Genomic DNA, 22735 nt, shown 5'->3' on the forward strand with positions numbered 1-22735 from the left:
CAGAAAAATTCTTAGGGCATTGCCCTGGCATGTGCTGGAATAATACCCCTGCTTATTATGAAATTCTAACTTACAAGAGCGAGAACCCAAAGTGATGAGAAACAATTACTCCAAGTTTTCTCTCCTCAAGGGAAGGGAAACCACTAAGGTGTCGGCGAAAGCTCTAAGTCTATATAACCCCACGTTATGGCAAATGGGGGGGGGGGGGGAATATATGATTACATCATACAGCGTCATACACTTCTCTTCACAACGTCCAGTTGGTAAAAAGTAAAAACACGCCCAGTTGTCTATTGAGAAACTAATTAGAATAAATCTAAAATTGCTCATAACTTGCTCAAAAATTATCATTTTTCAAAATACAAACCACTGTTGTGATCTACATTACAGCGCCAATCAACTTATGTAGGAGAAGGGCACTTAAAATCTGGTGACAGAGTCTCTTTAATGTAATCTACAGAGCTCCTGGCTTGTAAGTGTCATACATTGTATGGGTATCGTAACGAGCAGGGCCGGCCTTAGGAAAGATGGTCACCCCGTGCGAAATTATCGGCACCCCACCCCCATCATAAAAAAAATGCCCTATAAAAAAAAAAAAAAAGTATAATGTCCCCCACTGTATAACGGCCTATATAGTGATCCCACACAGTATAATGCCCCTTTAGTGCCCCCATACAGTATAATAATAATAATAATTATATATTATAACCCCTTCAAGGACACAGTATTTTGTCCTCTAATTGTGCCCACACAGTATTATACCCCCTAAGTGCCACACACAGTATTTTGCCCCCTCTTGTACCCCTACACAGTATAAATGTCCGCTTACTGGCCCCCACACAGTATAATGCCCCCCTTCCCTGGCTGACACACACACAGCCCCTTGTAGATAGTGCCCCCTGTAGATTGAGCCATACAGCCTCCCTGTAGACAGTGGCATAATCCCCCACTCCCCTTTGTGGATCATGCCATACAGCCCCCCCACCTCCCCCTTGTAGACCGTGCCCCCAAACAAGAAAAAATATATATATTTAACTCGCCTAGGCACCATTCCCACGACAACGTGAGCTGCTCCACGAAGGGGTCCTTGCGTAGGCCGGCGTGATCCTGTAGCCTAGTACAGAGTTTCCCAACCTTTTCGGACTCGAGGCACCCCTGGAAAAAAAACATTTCCTAAGGGCACCCCTACCAAAAATAGTTTTGAGAAAGACAGAAAACGGCTAAAAACAAGCACTACACTGGTAGGGTATGTTCATGCAGAGTTTTTTGTAAAGCAAAAAAAAAATGTTGTATTGACAGCGTTGTTTGACCTTTTTTTTTTAAATTATTTTAAGCCGTTGAAGCAAATGCAAAAGATGCAAGAAAAAAAAAAAAAACACCAAACGGGCACCGCAGATATATTAAGCCTCCTATTAATTTCAATTAGAGGTCAGAGGTGGAAACCACTTGAAGACCATCAGCCCGCCACTCACAGATTACACCTGTAGGTAGTGCCACACAGCCCCTTGTAGGTAGTGCCACACAGCCCCTTTGTAGGTAGTGCCACACAGCCCCCTTGTAGGTAGTGCCACACAGTCCCCAGCCCCTTGTAGATAGCATCCCCCTTCCTGTAAATAGCGCCGCTGCAGCTCCCTAAAGGAGCAGAATCTCCCTGTGACCGGGGATTCCGCTCCTGGAGCACTCAGCTTGATGTCTTTGTCCATATATGGACAGTGACATCAGGGGCATCTCCTGAAGCAGAATCCACGTCCACAGCATTGCGACATTGTGACCAGGGATTCCACTCCAGGAGAAACCTCTGTCGTTTGTGTGCATTTATGGACAGTGACATCACTGGCTTCTCCTGGAGTGGAATCCCCGGTCACAGCGTCGGCAACGTTGTGGACGGGGATTCCACTTCAGGAGTTGCCACTGATATCACTGTCCATATATGGACAGAGACAGCAAGTGCTCCGTCCTGGAGCGGCATCCCCGGCCGACACGGGGAATCCGCTCCTTCAGAGAGCTACACTGGCGCTAGTAGATAACAGAGAAGGGAGATACCTCCCTGCTCTGCTATAGTGGCCTCTCTACCGATGTAGAAGCCGCAGCTAGCGGTACCTCCGCCCATGGGGGGGCCCGGCACGGGCACCCTCATGCCCGGTGTCGCCGCTAGCAGCCACTATGGCTGCTACAGTGGCAGTGACGCCACTGAGTGAAGCAGCCGGGCAGAAAGGCGACTGCTGAGTCGCCGGGCCCGGGCGCTTCTGAAATAAGCAGGGGAAGGGAGCCAGCGCAGTGGCACAGGTTGCACACCCCTAAGGCCAGCCCTGGTAATGGGGGATCCTCTGCATAGACTATAAAAGAGATCTTAGTTACGATACCAAAAGAGACAATTGGAGGGTGAGGGGACGGGCGGACAGTTATATTACACATACAGGGAGAGAGCGCCATACCATAGGAAGATTTTGTATTTTGTTGGATTATATTTCGCTATAGACTTTTATGTAACATGTGGCCACAGCATTCTTGGGCAAAAAAAAAAAAAAAAGATGCCACAAAAAATGTGCTGTAAGAAACCAACTTGTGGTTGCAGAATAGCCGGTAATTTGTTGCGGGTTTTCACCATTGAATTCAAAGGGGATCTAAAACCCACAACCAACAGTCAAGTGTTGTAACTTTTGTGGCAGAATCGCGATTACGCTGCAAAAATAGCGACTTCGAAAAAAAACGCTCCTCATGCTTACCTGACATTCAGCAGGCTGGCCTCCTGGTATGATGCTTCATCCCATGTGACCATTGCAGCCAATGACAGCGGTCACATGGGATGAAACTTCATCCGAGGAGGTCGGCCTAGATGAGGTCAGAGGGCCGGCATCCTGGGATGACATTTCATCCCATGTGAACGCTGCTGCAGCCAAACATAGGCTGCAGCGGACTCCTGGGATAAAACATCATCCCGGGAGGGTGGCATGTCAGTAGACCGGCTAATGCTGCAGTTTTCCGCAGCGAACATTCCGGGCATAAAACTGCACCACCATTTGGTGCAGTTTTTAATCCGGAATTCCCTGGGGCCACCAGGACAGATACGCGGTGTACCTTTATGCAGTGTATCCGCCCAGTGTGAACTTAGTGTCAAGACTGGAAGTGTCAAAGCGAGCCCCTACCCCTATAAGCATTGATTGCGGTGTTTAAGTGGTTAAACTGAGTTTTTTCAGATCCCGGCTGTTAGTGCAGCTGTGAATAGTAGCTGGTGCCCCCAAAAAAAAGTTATACTGAGTCTAGAGCATGACTGGATTCATAGAACACCTTGTAGAGAACTTCTATGTGCAGTCACAGCTCCCTCAGGTCCTGCACTATGTATAACACATGGTCTGAAGTGTTACTGTAATGTAGAACTAAGGAGGAACCTCACCTTAAGAAACCTCCCAAATCACTTTCTAAATTTATTATTACATACCTGTGTTAACACCTCCTGGAATTTCCTCCTCCACTTCACTCGGACACGGTTGATCGTCCCTCATCCACTCTTCCTCCTCCACTTTAATATTAGTCAGATCTTCCCCCTGATTTCACATATGTAACAATTCAATACAATACAGCAGATAGTGCGAAGAATCTAACAGATCAACGTAAGAAACCACCAAAATCTATGATCACATCTATGACCGCAGGACCAAAAATTTCCACACCCCCCCTTTATAGATCTGGCATAGGGCTCATCTACCTGATGATTCCATGGGATATTGTGATTTTCCTCTGAACAGTCCTGGGAATACAGAGGACTGGGACATCTCTCTGGTGGATTTCTCCTGCTGGATCCATCTGTAGGAAACACATAGTGACTGAATACACTACTACTGTATATCTGTCTATCAGACACTACTCTCTTCACCTTCAAGTCTAGGTTAATTTATCAGAGCCAAAGTTACAATATTGTGCTCCTCAGCCCGTGCCAAGGTCCTAGTGCCGCAGTCGTAATAGGGCCTACCAGAGTTAATGGTGGGGCACCGACAGATCTCTGCTCCATCATGGTATTCAATTGCATCCGCATCCTAAGGAGACGGATACAACCAGAAAAATACCCAGGGCATTGCCCTAGCATGTGCTGGAATAATACCCCTGCTTATTATGAAATTCTAACTTTCAAGAGCGAGAACCCACAGTGATGAGAAACAATTACTCCAAGTTTTCTCTTCACAAGGGATGGGGAACCACTAAGGTGTCGGCGAAAGCTCTAAGTCTATATAACCCCACGTTATGGCAAATGGGGGGGGGGGATATATGTTTACATTTACTGGTAACAGGTTTTGTTGGGACCATGACAAAACTAAACTACGATACGACCCACACTGTCCTCCTCAATATGTACAATGATCAGACATGACATTAAAACCACTGACATGAAGTGAATAACATTGATGTCGTGACAATGGCGCCTGACCAGGGGTGAGAGATATTAGTCTGCAAGTGAACAGTCAGTTCTTGAAGTGTTGGAAACATGGACAAGTGTAAAGATTCAAGTGACTTCGTCAAGAGCTAAATTGTGATGACTAGACGACTGGGTCAGAGCGTGTCCAAAATAGCCGGTCTTGTGTGGTGTTTCTGGTATACAGTGGTTTGTACCTCGCAAAAGTACTCCAGATGTTTACATTTACTGGTAACTACGATACGACCCACACTGTCCTCCTCAATATGTACAATGATCAGACATGACATTAAAACCACTGACATGAAGTGAATAACATTGATGTCGTGACAATGGCGCCTGACCAGGGGTGAGAGATATTAGTCTGCAAGTGAACAGTCAGTTCTTGAAGTGTTGGAAACATGGACAAGTGTAAAGATTCAAGTGACTTCGTCAAGAGCTAAATTGTGATGACTAGACGACTGGGTCAGAGCGTGTCCAAAATAGCCGGTCTTGTGTGGTGTTTCTGGTATACAGTGGTTTGTACCTCGCAAAAGTACTCCAGAGGAAGGACAACCGCTAAACTAGCGACAGGGTTACTGATGTGTGTGGAGAGTGAAGGTTAGCCCGTCTGGTCAGACCCTACAGAAGAGCTACTGTAGCACAAATTGCTGAAAAAGTTACTGCTGGCTATGAAAGGTGTCAGAACAAGCAGAGCATCGCAGCTTACTGAGTATGTAGCCGCATACTGGTCAGAGTGCCCGTGCTGATCCGTCCACTGCTGAAAGTGCCTACAATGAGCACATGAGCTACAGGTCTGGAGCATAGAAGAAAGCGGCCCAGTCTGATAAATCACATTTTACATGTGGACAGCTGGGTGCGTGTGTGTCGCTTACCTGGGGAAGAGATGGCACCAGAATGAGCTATGGCTAGAAGACAAGCCGGTGGAGGCAGTGTGATGCTCTGGGCAACGTTCTGCTGGGCTTTGGCATTTATGAAGACGTTACTATCACACATACCACCTACCTAAACATTGTTGCAGACTAAGTACACCCCTTCATGACAGATGTATTCCCTAATGGCAGTGCACTCTTTAATCCCTGGCTGCTAGTGGTTTGTACCTCGCAAAAGTACTCCAGAGGAAGGACAACCGCTAAACTAGCGACAGGGTTACTGATGTGTGTGGAGAGTGAAGGTTAGCCCGTCTGGTCAGACCCTACAGAAGAGCTACTGTAGCACAAATTGCTGAAAAAGTTACTGCTGGCTATGAAAGGTGTCAGAACAAGCAGAGCATCGCAGCTTACTGAGTATGTAGCCGCATACTGGTCAGAGTGCCCGTGCTGATCCGTCCACTGCTGAAAGTGCCTACAATGAGCACATGAGCTACAGGTCTGGAGCATAGAAGAAAGCGGCCCAGTCTGATAAATCACATTTTACATGTGGACAGCTGGGTGCGTGTGTGTCGCTTACCTGGGGAAGAGATGGCACCAGAATGAGCTATGGCTAGAAGACAAGCCGGTGGAGGCAGTGTGATGCTCTGGGCAACGTTCTGCTGGGCTTTGGCATTTATGAAGACGTTACTATCACACATACCACCTACCTAAACATTGTTGCAGACTAAGTACACCCCTTCATGACAGATGTATTCCCTAATGGCAGTGCACTCTTTAATCCCTGGCTGCTAGAGCCCAGTTTTGACCTTCATCACAGTGCCTTATTTTTCTAATCTGACATGTGTCACTTTATGTAACTAGCAATAAAGCTCGTTGTGTGAAAAAATACAACGGACACCTGTATGCAATTACTGTCCCCTGGGTATGCCACCATCCTGTCCCCTGCAAGCCATCACTGTCCCCTGGGTATGCCATCACTCTCCCCTATATGTGAGCATTCTCCACTGGATGCCATTATTGTCCCCTATATGCCACCACTCTGTCCCCTGGGTATGCCATCCCTGTCCTCTAGGTATTCCATCACTGTCCACTGTATGCCATTGCTATCCCTGGGTATGCTACCACTCTGTTGCCTGTATGCCATCACGAACCCCTGTGTGTCACTCTACCCCCTGTATGCCACCACTCTGTCCCCTGGGTATGCCATCACTGTTCTCAGTGTGTCAACACTCTACCCCCTGTATGCCAAATGTACAAGAAATACAATTGGCTCTAGAAAACTCTTGTTGGTCAATTCTTTCATTTTGCAGGATGATAATCCTCCCAGGGAAGGAGACTTGGACCCTTTCCGCGTGTTGCTTCATAGTTATTTATTTTAATTTTTTGTTTCCCCATATATATTTATACTGACTGTATCCACACACTGCCCTCCAGGTAGCGATAGACCGCACAACTCAATACCAGTCTAATGGTGCACCGTAATCCGCTCTACGCCCAAGCTGGGTTTTCACGCCTTTGAATTGTTTCTTCAGGTTGTTCTTGCTGTCTATTTCTGGGTGGTCTTTGTGCCTTTCGATTGCGGAGACGTGCCCTTCTTTCGGGGCTCATGTTTTGTGCTTCTACAATATTCACATTACACGTGCGTTGAGATTCAGCTTCTATTTGTTCTGGTGACATTTCATTATGATGATCAGACAAACACTGAAGCTCAGCATTTCTTTCCCCTGCAGTTCGTTGTTGTCACCTTGTACTGTTATAATTGACCTTTGGCATTCGGTTACATGACATCCATGGGCTGACTGAATAGGAATAACGCTGGAATTATCCACTTGTATTACGTTGCTGTCTATCTCTAGGTGTTGTGGTCATGCCCAAAGCAACCAATTAGAGCTCATTTTTTCTTTAATTAAACTGCTGTGATAAAATGAAAGCTGTGCTGTAATTGGTTGTTATGGGCAACAAACAATTTTTGCTTTACACCGTTTAGATAAATCTGCTCACTAAAACAACACATTTAATAGGAGAACCTGTCAGCAGTATTTTCACGAACTAAACCAACAACACCCTCAGGTAGGGTATAAAATATACTTCTAAACTTTAGCTCTTTTTTTGTTACCAATTAGCTATTTTTTTAAAAAAACAACAAAAAAAAAACAACATTGCCTTCAAAGTCATATTGAAATTAGCTGAGAAGAGCCCCACGCCGCCCGTTCTCTGAGGAGAAGAGCCCCACGCCGCCCGTTCTCTGAGGAGAAGAGCCCCACGCCGCCCGTTCTCCGAGGAGAAGAGCCCCACGCCGCCCGTTCTCCGAGGAGAAGAGCCCCACGCCGCCCGTTCTCCGAGGAGAAGAGCCCCACGCCGCCCGTTCTCCGAGGAGAAGAGCCCCACACCGCCCGTTCTCCGAGGAGAAGAGCCCCACGCCGCCCGTTCTCCGAGGAGAAGAGCCCCACGCCGCCCGTTCTCCGAGGAGAAGAGCCCCACGCCGCCCGTTCTCCGAGAAGAGCCCCACGCCGCCCGTTCTCCGAGGAGAAGAGCCCCACGCCGCCCGTTCTCCGAGGAGAAGAGCCCCACGCCGCCCGTTCTCCGAGGAGAAGAGCCACACGCCGCCCGTTCTCCGAGGAGAAGAGCCACACGCCGCCCGTTCTCCGAGGAGAAGAGCCACACGCCGCCCGTTCTCTGAGGAGAAGAGCCACACGCCGCCCGTTCTCTGAGGAGTCAGACTGAGAGGCTGGAGGGGGTCACTTCAAATCTTCATAGTTGGGAATGGGATCTGTATCTGCAGCTCGCATCCCCAACTATGTCTTTAACTGCTTGTATCTCCAGTTCTATAGCACCTAGGGCTGTGATGCTCCAGAGCGAAGATTTATCTTTAAAACGACACCACAACCATGGTTCTATAGAGCCAAAGATAGTGCCCCTAGAGGATGAAGCGACCCCTCCAGCCTCTTAGCCCAACTCCTCCTCAGGTAACAGGCAGTGTGGGACACCTCCTCCTCCTCAGGTAACAGGCAGTGTGGGACACCTCCTCCTCCTCAGGTAACAGGCAGTGTGGGACACCTCCTCCTCCTCAGGTAACAGGCAGTGTGGGACACCTCCTCCTCCTCAGGTAACAGGCAGTGTGGGACACTTCCTCCTCCTCAGGTAACAGGCAGTGTGGGACACCTCCTCCTCCTCCTCAGGTAACAGGCAGTGTGGGACACCTCCTCCTCCTCCTCAGGTAACAGGCAGTGTGGGACACCTTCTCCTCCTCAGGTAACAGGCAGTGTGGGACACCTCCTCCTCCTCAGGTAACAGGCAGTGTGCGACACCTCCTCCTCCTCAGGTAACAGGCAGTGTGGGACACCTCCTCCTCCTTAGGTAACAGGCAGTGTGGGACACCTCCTCCTCCTCAGGTAACAGGCAGTGTGGGACTCTTCTCAGCTAATTTGCAAATTACTTTGGAGACAATTTTTTTTTTAACTTGAAAGAGGGAAAGATAAGGATATTTCATACCCTACCTGGGGGTCCTTTGGGTCTAGTGGTGAAATTGCTGGTGACTGGTTCCCCATAGAATAGTCCATGCAGGGAGATGAGAGTCCGGCTTCAGCAGTTAGGCCGTGACAAGGCCTCAGTGGGAACAATAGACCCCAAATGTGGGTATTCACACGGCCAATTTTTTAATGGAAAATATGGAACGTGTCCTATTTTGGGCCGTTCCCACGGCCGCACGGCTCCCATAGGCTCAGTAGGGAGGCAGCGCCATTTGGATCTTGGAGCGCAGATTTTGCTTGGTGGTAGTTTTGTTTGGGGTATTACTGAGGTTTCAGTTTATAATGTGGGGGCATATGTAACCTGTGCGGAATACATCAGGGCATAATAAGGTGGTATGACAATGGGGTAAATAATAATCCATAGATGTGTGGTACGCTGTGAAGTAATCGTAGCGTCCACGGATCGTCGGGATTACTCATCCCCCGACGGCTGCAGCCATGGCAGTGAAAGCTAGCCCGCATCTCCTCCCCAGGAGATGCCAGCGCTCACTTCACTTCCGCTCTGTTCTGCTGTGTCCCATAGGGTACGCACGCATGCTCGTGCCCCACGCTCCTGCCCGGTCTTAAAGGGCCAGGGCGCACACATGAAAATCATTAATTAACCCATGATCACACTGGACTATAAAAAGGGCTCTGCCCTTTTCTCATTTCCTGAGCGTTGTGTTTACCCGTGTTAGTCTTGCAAATGGTCCCTTAGTGTTATCCTGTTCCCAGTGTTCCTGTACCTGCATCCTGTATGCCGTGCTACCGTTGTTCCGGTGCCTTAGAAAGTTGGAGTCATGTTTTGCCATCGGTCACTCCTGGTGTCTACTGCCAAGGTCCCATCTGAGCCTAGCCGTTACTACTGTCTGAACTGCTACAGGTACCCTTGTGCTTGGACTCTATAGGCATTGATTTGGTACACTGTTTGGCCAGGTGCTATTCCGCTACGGAGGTACAGCCCAGTGCGTCCACATACCCACAAATCGTGACAGTAATCCTCTAAACACAGGTCAGGGTTGCACTGTCTTATCCCCCCTTTTAGAATACACTCTGCACCTTTTTTGGGACCTTCTGGGAAAGTGTTGCCCTGGTATAATACGGACGCCCTCGCTTCCAGCAGATGTGACTGGGCCTTCCACTTCTTGGGTTCCTAAATATTAGGGCTTTGATAACCACTGAAACAGAAGGAATGTTCCCCTCTGGCCTGCACATCAGGATGTTTTTTCATCTCTACCTTATTAGAGCCATAAAATGTTTTCATAGTAGCCATATGAGGGCTTATTTTTTGCAGGACGGGCTGTAGATGTTATTGGCACCATTTCCGGACGCATGCAACTTTTTATTTCATTTTTTTAGAAGAAGAGGTAACCAAAAAACAGCTATTCTGAAATTGTTTTTTATTCTTTTTATCTGCGTTCACCGTGCGCCGTAAATGGCATGTTAATTTTATTCTGCAAGTCAGTACGATAACAGCGATACCAACTTTATATAGTTTTCATTGTCACCATATTCTAAGATCTACAACTTTTTTATTTTTGCGTAAGCGAAGATGCATTTTGCAGGACACCCCCTTCCCCGCAATTACATCACAAGGAGCGATGGGCTACAAACCACTTATATACCACAGTCGCCACTGATCATGACATATAAGGGGTTAAACAGCCAGGATTGGAGCTAGCCCTGATCCCACCCTATGAGTGTCAGATGTAACATACAAATGACACCCGCTTGTTATGGCGCGGGCTGAGCTTCTAAGCCCGAACAATCACTGCAACGTAACCATACTGCGGTTTGCGGGAACCAACTTCAGACAGCTCCAATTATATAAAGGGTATGTTGGGAAAGGGTTAGGCAGGATATTGCACCCTGAAACACTGCAAAATCTCAATGGCTCAGAGCTGTTTTGGCGGTATGAAAGGGACCTATACAATACTAGGCAGGTGGTATTAATGTTATGGCTGATCGATGTGTATATATAGAATTTCACTGCATTCAAACAGGTGGACAAATGTATATGCCCTGAACATGAAAGTATTAAGGCTTCAACATGGCCGCCAGTACCAGCCTGTGCCCACAGTAATGGACAACCTTACCTTGTGATATGTGCGGCCAGTAGTTTTCCATCATGACCTCCTCGTACAGATCCTTGTGTCCTTCTAGATACTCCCACTCCTCCATGGAGAAATAGACAGTCACATCCTGACACCTTATAGGAACCTGACACACACAATGATACAGTCATTACCCAGACACCTCTAGTGCTGTTACTGTAGAATTTCCCAGAATACCCAGCAGTGTCACCTCTCCAGTCAGCAGCTCAGTTATCTTGGAGATCAGTTCCAAGATCTTCTTCTTATTGTTCTTCTCATGTATCCGGAAGTGAGGGGGAGGCTCTGTGATGGAGCTCTGACTACTGCTCCATCCTCCGGACTCATGGATGATGGGAGTCGTACAGTCACCCGACGTCTTCTTCACTATTGTGTACTCCTGTGTATGAGAGAGACACTTCGAGAACTGAACACAGTATTCCCCCCTCAGTAGAAAGAGAGACATTGTGACCCCGCTGTATAGAGCTCTAGTGACCCCACATCTGTAATACTGGAGAACTCCCATACAAAAAGACATTGAGCAAAGAGAACGAGGCCAAAACTCAAAAGGAAATAATATTGGGGGCGACTAGATGGACCATGTGCTCCCCTCCTGCCGTCATCTTCTATGTTTCTATATAGATGTCATCCTGATCCTCCTACTTGTCATTCTCATTGCTCTACATTACTATTGCTGCATTGGTGACATGACACATAACCGACCATATTGGTAGCTGATCTTCAGTCTTTCTGCTGTTGGCTTCTTGACGTCACTTGGAAGATCTGGAGGCCGTTATACAGGACACTGGATTCTTCCTATTATGTATTGTCCCTTCCCTATGTGTGACTTGTTCTATAATATAGAAAAGTTTACCTCTCCGCTCAACAGGTAGATGATCTCCATGGTGAAGTTTAATATTCTTCTGCTCATCTCATTCCGGTCCTTGTCCATCCTTGGTGGGTCATTCAGGAGAAGGAACATTGTGAAGAAGACGATGAGAAAACTGGGAGGCTCTAGTACTGCAGACGCCTTTATGAAGAAAGGAGAAGATTGAAATCATACAGGGACATCATCATCATGTGTGAAATACAGAACCTCACTTATTGAGCATTGAGAGAAACATCTTCGCAGAGCCGTCACCACATGGAAAAAAGGGGTATTCCCAACACTGACATTTCTCCCCAGGATATGCCAGAAATGTCTGATAGATGCGGCTCCACCTCTGGCCGTGCTCGGCTGTTTCTGGAACTCCTATAGAAGTGAATGGAGAGAGCCGTGCACATGTGTGGTCATCCCTCCATTCACTCTCCATCTGGATGCAGTCATTACCTCACCAGGTGGGTCGGGGGACTCCACATAGAGGGGCCCCCACATAGACATTTATGGCAAATCTCTTGAGAATTTGCAGCTTAGAAGAGTAAGATTAAGACATTTCCCCAGACCAAGACAATGAAGACCTGACTACTGACAACCTGACACATGGCGGATACTGGGAGACATTGCTGACATCTAACAAAACATGGTGCACACTATGCAGTCAGTGTTTAAAATTAACTGAGGTTCTACAGCAGCTGAGGTGACATTATATATAAAGGGAACATGCAGTATGATATCTTATCATCATGTTATAGCACAGGTGGAGCGGAGCAGAGTGACCCATTGTTTTGTGGGATAAGATTCAGTATAAACTTGTATTTTACTCATTTAACCCCTTCCTGTACACGACATTTACAGCTCATGAGTTGTTCAAATATCATAGAGAAGACCTGATACCCTGCTGCAAAGGCTGGAGACCTGAGAGAACTACGATTATTTTCTTAAACTATAAATAATTGTAATCGCCCCAAAAATAACGACCGGACTTATAAATGATGATATTTTACAACGTCTCTCAGCATGTAGTTTAAGGAGTTTAGAAACATTATTGTAAAGTGTCTTCCAATTTCCGGTCAGGACTGGATGACATTATTCGGGATGTTGTAAGAGTTATTCCAGAGAGACCCCAACACGAGGGCAACGTCTCCCCCCGAGTTTGTGAGAGTGAAATACGGAGTCATACTTGTCTCTCCACTGAAGGTTATTCTCACCGTGGTCATAAAAAGCCGATCCTGGAATTATAACAAAGCTACAAATAGTTCTTCCTCTTGTACAGATAACGGTGTGTACACTAGTAAGACAGATATAGATCATAACACATCACGTCATTTATCTCATTCGCTCTCTACAATGTCAGGTTCAATATGTCAGATGTACAACATTAATAGTGCAAATACATAAACCCCTTCTAGATACTAATAAGAAAGACGCCAGTAATCCAACAGTCATGTTAAGGGAGGGAAACATTGAAAAAATTACTTTTGGTGTAATCTATAGACCCCCAATACGACTGAAGAGATAGAAGGTCAAATATATAAACAGATGGAGCGGGCTGCACAGGGGGGGTACTGTAGTGATAATGGGAGATTTTAATTACCGGGATATTAATTGGTGTCATGGTTCGGCTTCAACTGCAAAGGGGAGAAATTTCCTCAACCTGTTGCAGGAAAATTTTATGGGCCAGTTTGTGGAAGACCCGACTAGAGGTGAAGCTGTGTTGGATCTTGACATTTCTAATAATACAGAGCTCGTTGGGAATGTCAATGTTCGTGAAAACCTCGGTAACAGTGATCATAATATAGTTACATTTTACCTATACTGTAAAAAACAAACACAGGCTGGGAGGGCAAAAACATTTAATTTTAAGAAGGCCAATTTCCCCAGGATGAGGGCTGCAATTCAGGACATAAATTGGGAAGAATTAATGTCAAATTATGGGACAAATGATAAATGGGAAATCTTAAAATCCACTTTGTATAAATATATTGCAAAATTTATTCCTATAGGTTACAAGTATAAATTATTTATAATAATTTATAATATATATATTTATAATAATTAAGGGATATAATATTACCACTTTACAAAGCCTTAGTGAGGGCTCATCCAGAATATGCAGATCAGTACTGGGCTCCAGTTCATAGAAAGAATGCCCTGGAGTTGGAAAAAATACAAAGAAGAGCAACGAAGCTAATTAGGGGCATGGAGAATCTAAGTTATGAGGAAAGATTAAAATAATTAAACCTATTTAGCCTTGAAAAAAGACGACTAAGGGGGGACATGATTAACTTATATAAATATATTACTGGCACATACAAAAAATATGGTAAAATCCTGTTCAATGTAAAACCCCCTCAAAAAACAAGGGGGCACTCCCTCCGTCTGGAGAAAAAAAAGGTTCAACCTGCAGAGGCGACAAGGCTTCTTTACCGTGAGAACTGTGAATTTATGGAATAGTCTACCGCAGGAGCTGGTCACAGCAGGGGTAGTAGATGCTGCAAAAAAGGGTTAGATAATTTCCTAGAACAAAAAAATATTAGCTCCTATGTGTAGAAATTGTTCCCTTCCCTTTTCTCATCCCTTGGTTGAACTTGATGGATATGTGTCTTTTTTCAACTGTACCAACTATGTAACCATGTTATAGTGCGGGGAGAGACGTATGGAGCGGGTTTACAGGCTGAGCCCGCTCCATATGCTGCATGTAGGACTGGTCGATTTTGCCCAAAAAACTAAATTTTTTATTTTTTTTCAACCCTATAGACTATTTTTAATTTGAATCTCGATTTTTTTTATTTTTAGAGGTAATAAGGAATTACTGTGCATGTATTTCCCTGATCTAAAAATTACCAAGACACAATTATTTTACATAAGAGAATTGCAGGCACAGCTATCCCATAAACTGTACTGATTATCAGGATTGTCCCTTAGGTGCTATGTGTGATCACGCTCACTTATAATAGGGACAATCCTGATAATCAGTATAGTTTATGGAATAGCTGTTCCTGCAATTCTCTTATGTAAAAGAATTGTGTCTTGGTATTTTTTAGAACAGGGAAATGCATGCATAGTAATTCCTTAACTCCTTAATACCGAAGGACTTTTAAACCTTAACCCCTTCCCGACATTTGTCATAAGTATATCTCATGGAAAGCCAGTGCTTCCCGCAAAATGTCGTATACTAACCAAATATGGATGGCAGCGGCTCAGAAGCATAGTCGGTGCCATCATCCCTGGATGTCAGCAAAGATTGCTTGAGAAAGAGCCTGAGGGATTGAAACGTTGCATGGGTGAATAAAGGTTTTTCTACATTTTGGAAGTGCTGCCTCCTTGTCCATTTTTCTGCCTAAAATATACATAGGACTCACTTCCAGAGAACTGAGAATCCGTACAAGGGAGGATGTACGAGACATTATAGGAGCAAGTGAAATCGAGGATTTAACAACGCTTAAAACCCTACCCAGACATTTTAAATTATACCACGAGTGTAACCCTAGAACATTATCAGTACATGGCATAGATAGAATACATTGTGGCATCAGGGGGGCAATGTGAAGAGAACTCTGGCACAAAGAGAGTGTAAATAGATCGTCATGCTGGTATAAACAACACCCCAAAGTCTCAATGAAAAGCTTAGTTTTGTCCCATTCCTATAATCTCTACTAATTATGTTCTGTATTGCATGTTTTTAATAGGTTTATGTACGATGCACATATCTGTCCTATGCTCGATATTTGGAATACGAGATATAAAGCAATTGTCGAATATTGTACCGATGGATAATGTCCGAAAATGTGGACCTGCTGGTCTTCATTGAATGGTACTGACTGAAAATAAGGACCCGCTGTTCTATTTCTGCCAGATCAAGCCAAGGGGCTGCTTATCCTAATTTCTCTTTTTTCTTTTCAAAGCGTACATAAAAAAATTGAGCGCACATTGTAAGATTTAATAGAAAAAAAGCAGAGGATTGGAGCTGCACTGTGAACAAATGCCTGACTAGGCTGGTGCAAAGCTTCAAAAATAAAAGGTGTGACCTCTCCTTATGTGTTAGATATCCAAAAAAGAGAACGTGAAGCAGCACTCAAATAAAGTGAATTTATTCATGCAACATGGAACCACAACGTTTCACCTCCTCTATGAAACTCTTCACTTGAAAATGCCTTCATAGAGGAGGTGAAACGTTGTGGTTCCATGTTGGATGAATAAATTCACTTTATTTGAGTGCTGCTTCACGTTCTCTTTGTAAGATTTAATAGTTACTCATTGTTTGGTATATTTATTTTACTTTTTGTATTAATTGTTGTCTTATACTAGTCATGACATATGTTTGGCCATTTTAGCACGCCCCCCTGCAATAGTAGTATGACGCAATAATTATTTATTCTGTGACTTTACACTAAGGGTATGTTCACACGGCGGGGGTCCGTAACGGCTGAAATTACGGGTATGTTTCAGCCTGAAAACATCCCCGTAATTTCAGCCGTACCGGCATGTGCAGGCGCTTGAACACCGCGTCAATTACGGCCGTAATTAGCGCTGCTATTCATTGGAGTCAATGAATAGCGGCTCCAATTACGGCCAAAGAAGTGACAGGTCACTTCTTTGACGCGGGCGTCTAGTTACGCGCCGTCATTTGACAGCGGCGCGTAAATATACGCCTCGTGTGAACAGACAAACGTCTGCCCATTGCTTTCAATGGGCAGATGTTTGTCAGCGCTATTGAGGCGCTATTTTCAGACGTAATTCGGGGCCAAAACGCCCGAATTACGTCCGTAAATAGGCCGTGTGAACATACCCTAATTCTCATCACTTTGTGAGGTTATATGTTTCTGTCATTTTATGATGACATTATCACACTGCTTGTTTCAGCCTTACTGGATTAATAAATTACCCCTTAATTGATGTAATGTTGTCTATTGGATGTCACTTAGACTTATAATAGTTGTACGTACTGATATATAATTTTGTTTGCTTTTCATTTGTTTTTGTTTTTTTGTTTTTTTTTGTTTTTATTTTATCTCACTTTTTATTTTCACCTTAATCGCAATCTTTTTCCTTTTTATTTGCGTCTTAATTTTCACCTCATCACAGAACACATCTATACAATGCAGGGCTTTTTCTATAGACAGACCTTATAGACACGCTGTATCATTTCTGATACATAATGATAGGCCCCCCCGGTTTTTTATGTCCAATTAGGTCCCCAATGGTCATCTGAGAGTTATACAATATTACTTCCTATATATATATATATATATATATATATATATATATATATATATGTATATATATATTGATAGACATCTTGTTCGTTATGGCCATTTTTGTCCCCAACAGTTTTTTTTGATACATAAAGATAATAACATTACAGGATATAAATCTTTCTAATTACGCTTCTAGAATCTCCCATGTGATAAAGTACGCATGTCTGTGTCAGCTGCTGGCGGCGGCGCTTTGCCCTCTCCATCTCCAAGGGCGCACTGCGCATGTCCGGAACTCCCGTGCGCGTCGGGAATCCGGATGAGCGCTGCAGTGCCTGGAGCCAGAAGTGGGTCTGGCCTTGTTTCCGGCGGCGCCATTAGGGATGCGCCGCTATTCGTCACATCTGTGACATCCCACACACTATTTAAGGGCCGAAACGCGCGTTGGGGTTCATGTGAAGGAGCCAGCACTGACTACTACTTTTTCCTTGCTGCTATGGGTAAGGTTGCTGGATACAAATGATATTTTGAGGCACTGTCACTTTATTCCACTTTCCCCCTTTTTGTCTTCTACCCACTGAATATACTTACAGGGTTCATTTGATGAACAATAGGGTAATTCCACTTTTGGGTCTATATAGAGTTTATACAATTATATACACAGCCCTTATACCCATAGATAATATTCAGCAAGTGTCAATAATTGCTCCGCTGTTTATACTAGGGTCTTGTCCTTATACATTTTTAGGCCTCATTTACACGAGCGTATTAAACGCGCGTGCGACGCGCGTGCTTTTCACGCGTGTCGTACGCACCTATAATAGTCTATGGGGCTGTTTAGACGATGCGTGAATTTTGCGCTGCGTGAGTGCGTTGCGTAAAACTCACGACATGTTCTATATTCTTGCGTTTTTCACGCAACACGCACCCATTGACTTCAATGGGTGCGTGAAAACAACGCATGCCACACGGACGGTCCTGCGTTGCATGCGCGAAAATCACGCAAGAGCTGTCAAAAGGATGAATGTAAACAGAAAAGCACCACGTGCTTTTCTGGTTACAAACATCCAAACGGAGTGTCAAATTAGAGATGAGCGCACCGAACTTCACCGGGTTCGGCCGAACTCGTTTTGACCGAACCCGGCAAAAAATGTTCGGGTACGCGACGTCAGGAGACAGTCACTGCCCACGGTGCTCAAAGACTTAAACTGGTTCAGCACCATGGACAGTGACTTTCGATCACAATATACATATACGTGTAAAAAAAAACAGAAGTTCGGACTTACCGATAAGTCCCGGCTCCTTCCTCCAGTCCGACCTCCCGGGATGACAATTCAGGCCAAGTGACAGCTGCAGCCAATCACAGGCCAAGCACAGGCTGCAGCCAATCACAGGCTGCAGCGGTCTCATGGCCCGCCGCGTCATCCTGGGAGGTGGGGCCGGATGACAAGAGAGGGACGCGTCACCAAGGCAACGGCCGGGAGACCGGACTGGAGGAAGCAGGCAGTTCATGGTAAGTTTGAACGTCTTTTTTTATTCACAGGTTGGTGTATATTGTGATCGGCATTCACTGTCGAGGGTGCTGAAAGAGTTACTGCCGATCAGTTAGCTCTTTCAGCACCTTGGACAGTGACGGGCGTCGACTACCTCATCTCTATGATGGCGGCTGCGTGAAAATCACGCAGCCGCGCATCATACACGGATGACACACGGAGCTGTCAAATGCCTTTTGCGCGCGCAAAACGCAGCGTTTTTTGCACGCGCAAAACGCACACGCTCGTGTAAATCAGGCCTTAAACATTGTTTGTCATATGTGTTAAATAAATTCTACTTTTTATATAAATTGGATATATGGCTCGGCTTTGTTCTTCTGTGTGTGGTCAATAATATGGAGCTACCTGTGTGGTAAACTACAGGGGGACATTTCTGCTGTAAACTGTGCCCAGCCCCAAAAATTAAATGCTTCTTACTAATTTATATATTGATTATTGTGAGACAAGTTGTATTTTTTAATAGCACCATTTTGGGGTACTTATAATTTATTGATTAAGGCCCCATGCACACGAACGTAAAAACGCCCGTAATCACGGCCCCATAGACTTCTATTGGCTACGGGTACCTCCCCGTATGCTTACGGGAAGGTGCCCGGGCTGTTGAAAAATATAGAACATGTCCTATTTTAGGCCGTAATTACGGCACGGGCAGGCCCATAGAAGTCTATGCGGCTCCCATAATTACGAGTGACTACATGTGTGCACCCGTAATTACGGGAGCGTTGCTAGGCGACGTCAGTGGATAGTCACTGTCCAGGGTGCTGAAAGAGTTAAATGATCGGCAGTAACTCTTTCAGCACCCTGGATAGTGGCTACCGATCACAATACAGATCAACCTGTAAAAAAATAAAATAAAGACGTTCATACTTACCCAGAACTCCCTGCTTCTTCCTCCAGTCCGGCCTCCTGGGATGAAGTTTCAGCCCATGTGACCGCTGCAGCCAATCACAGGGTGCAGCGGTCACATGGACTGCCGCGTCATCCAGGGAGGTCGGGCTGGATGTCGAAAGGGGGACGCGTCACCAAGAAAACGGCCGGGTAAGTATGAATTTCTTTTACTTTTACTACGGAAAGGGCTGTCCCTTACCTTTATCCTGCACTGATAAGAGAGAAGGGCTGCCGATTAGTGCAATTTTGCAGCGAAAACGTGCCCGTAAATACGGGTCGAATACGCGTGACCAAGGACCCGTATTTACGCCAGTATTTACAGAAGGAAAAAAATACGTTCGTGTGCATGAGGCCTAACTTTTATTAAAGCAAAGTAGCCCAGAGCCACGGCGGCTTGTCCTGGTAGCAGGGGTGCTGCTAAGCCTCTGGCTTATTCCCTCTGCGGGTGCAGTATTGTGGTGGCAGGCGCTGCCATGCAGTACTGAAACCAATAGAGTAGGGACCTACTTATCAGAGGTCGCCGTGAAGTGGCAAGTGGGCTTATACAATTTGATCAAAATGTTAACGAAGAACCTCCTGTTCATGCTCATTGATTAACATTGTGGGTGTGCGGTCCTTGATTCTCCTTTCCAGCAAGCTTAACTTTTTAACATTACATTTTGGTGGGGTAATAGGGAAAAAAAACATAAATTTTGCCACTTGTGTCTTAACTTCACGCCGTTTACCCTGTGGTATAAATAACGTAATAACTTTATTCGGCAGGTCGTTACGATTGCGGCGATACCAAATGTATATCGTTTTCTTTTTATGTTTTACTACTTTTACACAGTAAAAACACTTTTTTCCTAAATTATTTGTTTTTCTGTCGCCATATTTTAGGAGCCATAACTTTTTTATTTTTCTGCTGACAGTGCTGTATGAAGGCTTTTTTTTTTGCGGGACGAGTTTTATCTTTTATTGGTACCATTTTGGAGTACATGCGACTTTTTGATCACTTTTTATCAATTTTTTTGGAAGACAGGATGAACAGAAAACAGCAATTCTTGCATTGTTTAATTAATTTTTTTATGAAGTTTACCATGTGGGTTAAATAAAGTAATCGTTTTACAGTTGGAGTCATTACGGATGCGGCACAAATACAAAATGTGTGTACATTTTCACAATAAAGTATTTTGTAAGGGGAAAAAGTTGTTGTTTTTTTTACTTGGGGACATTTATTACAAACTTTATTAAACTTTTTTAAACAGTTTTTTTAGTCCCACTAGGGGAGTTTACTGTGCGATCTTTTGATTACTTTTATAATACACTGCAATACTGCTGTATTGCAGTGTATTATGCCTGTAAGTGTAAAAATGACAGGCCTCTGTTAGGCCATGCTTATTGCATGGCCTAACAGGCACTTACTAAAGGCAGATCTGGGGGCCTTTGTTAGGCCCCCAGGCTGCCATAGAAACACTCCGCACACTGCAATTGCAATCCCTCTAAGCCACTCAGATTCGGCGTTCGCTATTGAGCGCCGCATTTGAGGGGTTAAACATGATGGGAGAGCACTGGTAGTGGTCTCCGATCGTTGCCCTGAAGCCCAAGGCTGTTAGCAACAGCCCGGGCTTCAGGAGCAAACCGCCCGATGTGGGAAAACTTCTTCTGAAGTGCCGTCGTGAAAAGGCTGGTCGTTAAGCTTTTAATTACACTGAGCAAGCAGGCGGAAAAAAAAGTATCTACTATAAGACAGTTTTTCTCCTCTCTGTATTTAAGACAGGAGAGAGACTGTCTAATGTAAATAGAGCAGTGAGAAAAACACTGCATATGAGACAGTCTCTCTCCTCTCTCTATTTAACCCCTTCAGGACTGAGCCTGTTTTGACCTTCAGGACAAGGATTTTTCAAATCTGACATGTGTCACTTTGTGTGTCACGTAGCGGGTTTGTGGACCCACTAGGCCGTACCGGGGAGGCAGCTGGCCAAACAGGGAACCCCAGCAATACAAAGTTCCGCACAAGGGTACCTGGATAGTCCAGACAGTGGCCGCAGCTCTGGCACAAATGGAAATGGGTGCAGCAGGTAACGCCAAACGTGGCGAATTCCTCCGGACGTGGCAGATGACACAGGACGTGACACGACTCCGACACGAATAGGCACAGGAACAAGAACAGCACGGGATACAGGAACAGGTAACAAGGCACGGGTAACAACTGGAATGGGAAACACTAAGGGACCATTTGCAAGACAGACTGGGATAAACTAGCAATGCTCAGGCAAGGATCAAAAGGGCTGGGGCCTTCTTATAGACCAGGAAATCATGGGCCTTTGATGATGATGATGATGATGATTTCCTGATGTGCGCGCGCTGGCACTTTAAGGCCGGGCACGAGCATGCGCGCGCACCCTATGGGACACAGATCGGAGTGGAAGGGAGCGCTGGCGTCTCCTAGGAAGGAGATGGGGACCAGCGCTCACGGATCCATGGCTGCGGGCGTCGGGAGGCGAGTACACCCGACGCTATGTGGTAATAACTTGGGAATGCTTTTGCCTATCCAAGTGATTCTGAGATTGTTTTCTCGTGACATGTTGTACGTTATATTAGCGAAAAAATTTGGTCGATAAATTCTATATTTATTTGTAAAAAACACCAAGATTTGGAGATTTTCAAAAATGTGCATTTTTCGAAATTTAAATGTATCTTCTTGTAAAACAGATAGTAATACCACACAAAATAGTTACTAGTTTACATTTCCCATATGTCTACTTTATATTTGCATAGTTTTTTGAACATTCTTTTATTTTTCTAGGATGTTACACGGCTTAGAACTTTAGCAGCAATGTCAAATTTTCAAGAAAATTTCAAAAGGCTATTTTTTCAGGGACCAGTTCAGTTCTGAAGTGGCTTTGATGGCCTTATATATTAGAAAGTCCCCATAAATCACCCCATTTTGAAAACTGCACCCCTCAAAGTATTCAAAACAGCATTCAGAAAGTGTTTTAACCCTTTAGGTGTTTCACAGGAATTAAAGCAAAGTAGAAATGACATTTACAAATTTCATTTTGTTTTTCCACAATTCATTGGTAATACATTTTTTTCTGTAACACAGAAGGCTTTACCCGAGAAACGCAACTCAATATTTATTGCCCAGATTTTGCAGTTTTTAGAAATATCCGACATGTGGCCCGAGTGTGCGAATAGACTCAAGCATCGGCCTCAGAAGCAAAGGAGCACCCAGTGGATTTTGGGGCCTCCCTTTTTTTTTTTTTTTTTTATATAAACTAGCTTTTATACCCGGCGTTGCTCGGGAGGTTGACATACGGTATGGATGGAGTAAAAGCTCACTATTTAAATACCTCTA

General features: G+C 44.9%; 1 protein-coding gene and 1 pseudogene across 3 annotated transcripts in view; one reads left to right on the forward strand and one right to left on the reverse strand.

Moving 5' to 3' along the window:
* LOC142656808 (uncharacterized) overlaps positions 1 to 22735 on the forward strand; it is a 609035-nt pseudogene that overhangs the window by 374664 nt on the left and 211636 nt on the right.
* The window catches only part of LOC142659209 (uncharacterized), a 49292-nt gene that overhangs the window by 16280 nt on the left and 10277 nt on the right, over positions 1 to 22735 (reverse strand). For 2 of the 3 annotated variants that reach the window (XM_075835227.1, XM_075835142.1), the window contains exons 2-7: positions 14940 to 15019; positions 11754 to 11909; positions 11094 to 11279; positions 10886 to 11009; positions 3707 to 3804; positions 3440 to 3545 (exon numbers count right to left, since the gene is read on the reverse strand). In XM_075835227.1, coding sequence (XP_075691342.1) covers positions 3440 to 3545; positions 3707 to 3804; positions 10886 to 11009; positions 11094 to 11279; positions 11754 to 11909; positions 14940 to 14984 — 715 coding nt within the window. In that variant the 5' untranslated portion in view covers positions 14985 to 15019. The remainder of the gene's footprint in view (positions 1 to 3439; positions 3546 to 3706; positions 3805 to 10885; positions 11010 to 11093; positions 11280 to 11753; positions 11910 to 14939; positions 15020 to 22735) is intronic. The other variant, XM_075835315.1, reaches the window with a different exon arrangement.

The sequence above is a fragment of the Rhinoderma darwinii genome, chromosome 1 (genome assembly GCF_050947455.1).
Source record: "Rhinoderma darwinii isolate aRhiDar2 chromosome 1, aRhiDar2.hap1, whole genome shotgun sequence".
Lineage (NCBI taxonomy): Eukaryota > Metazoa > Chordata > Amphibia > Anura > Rhinodermatidae > Rhinoderma > Rhinoderma darwinii.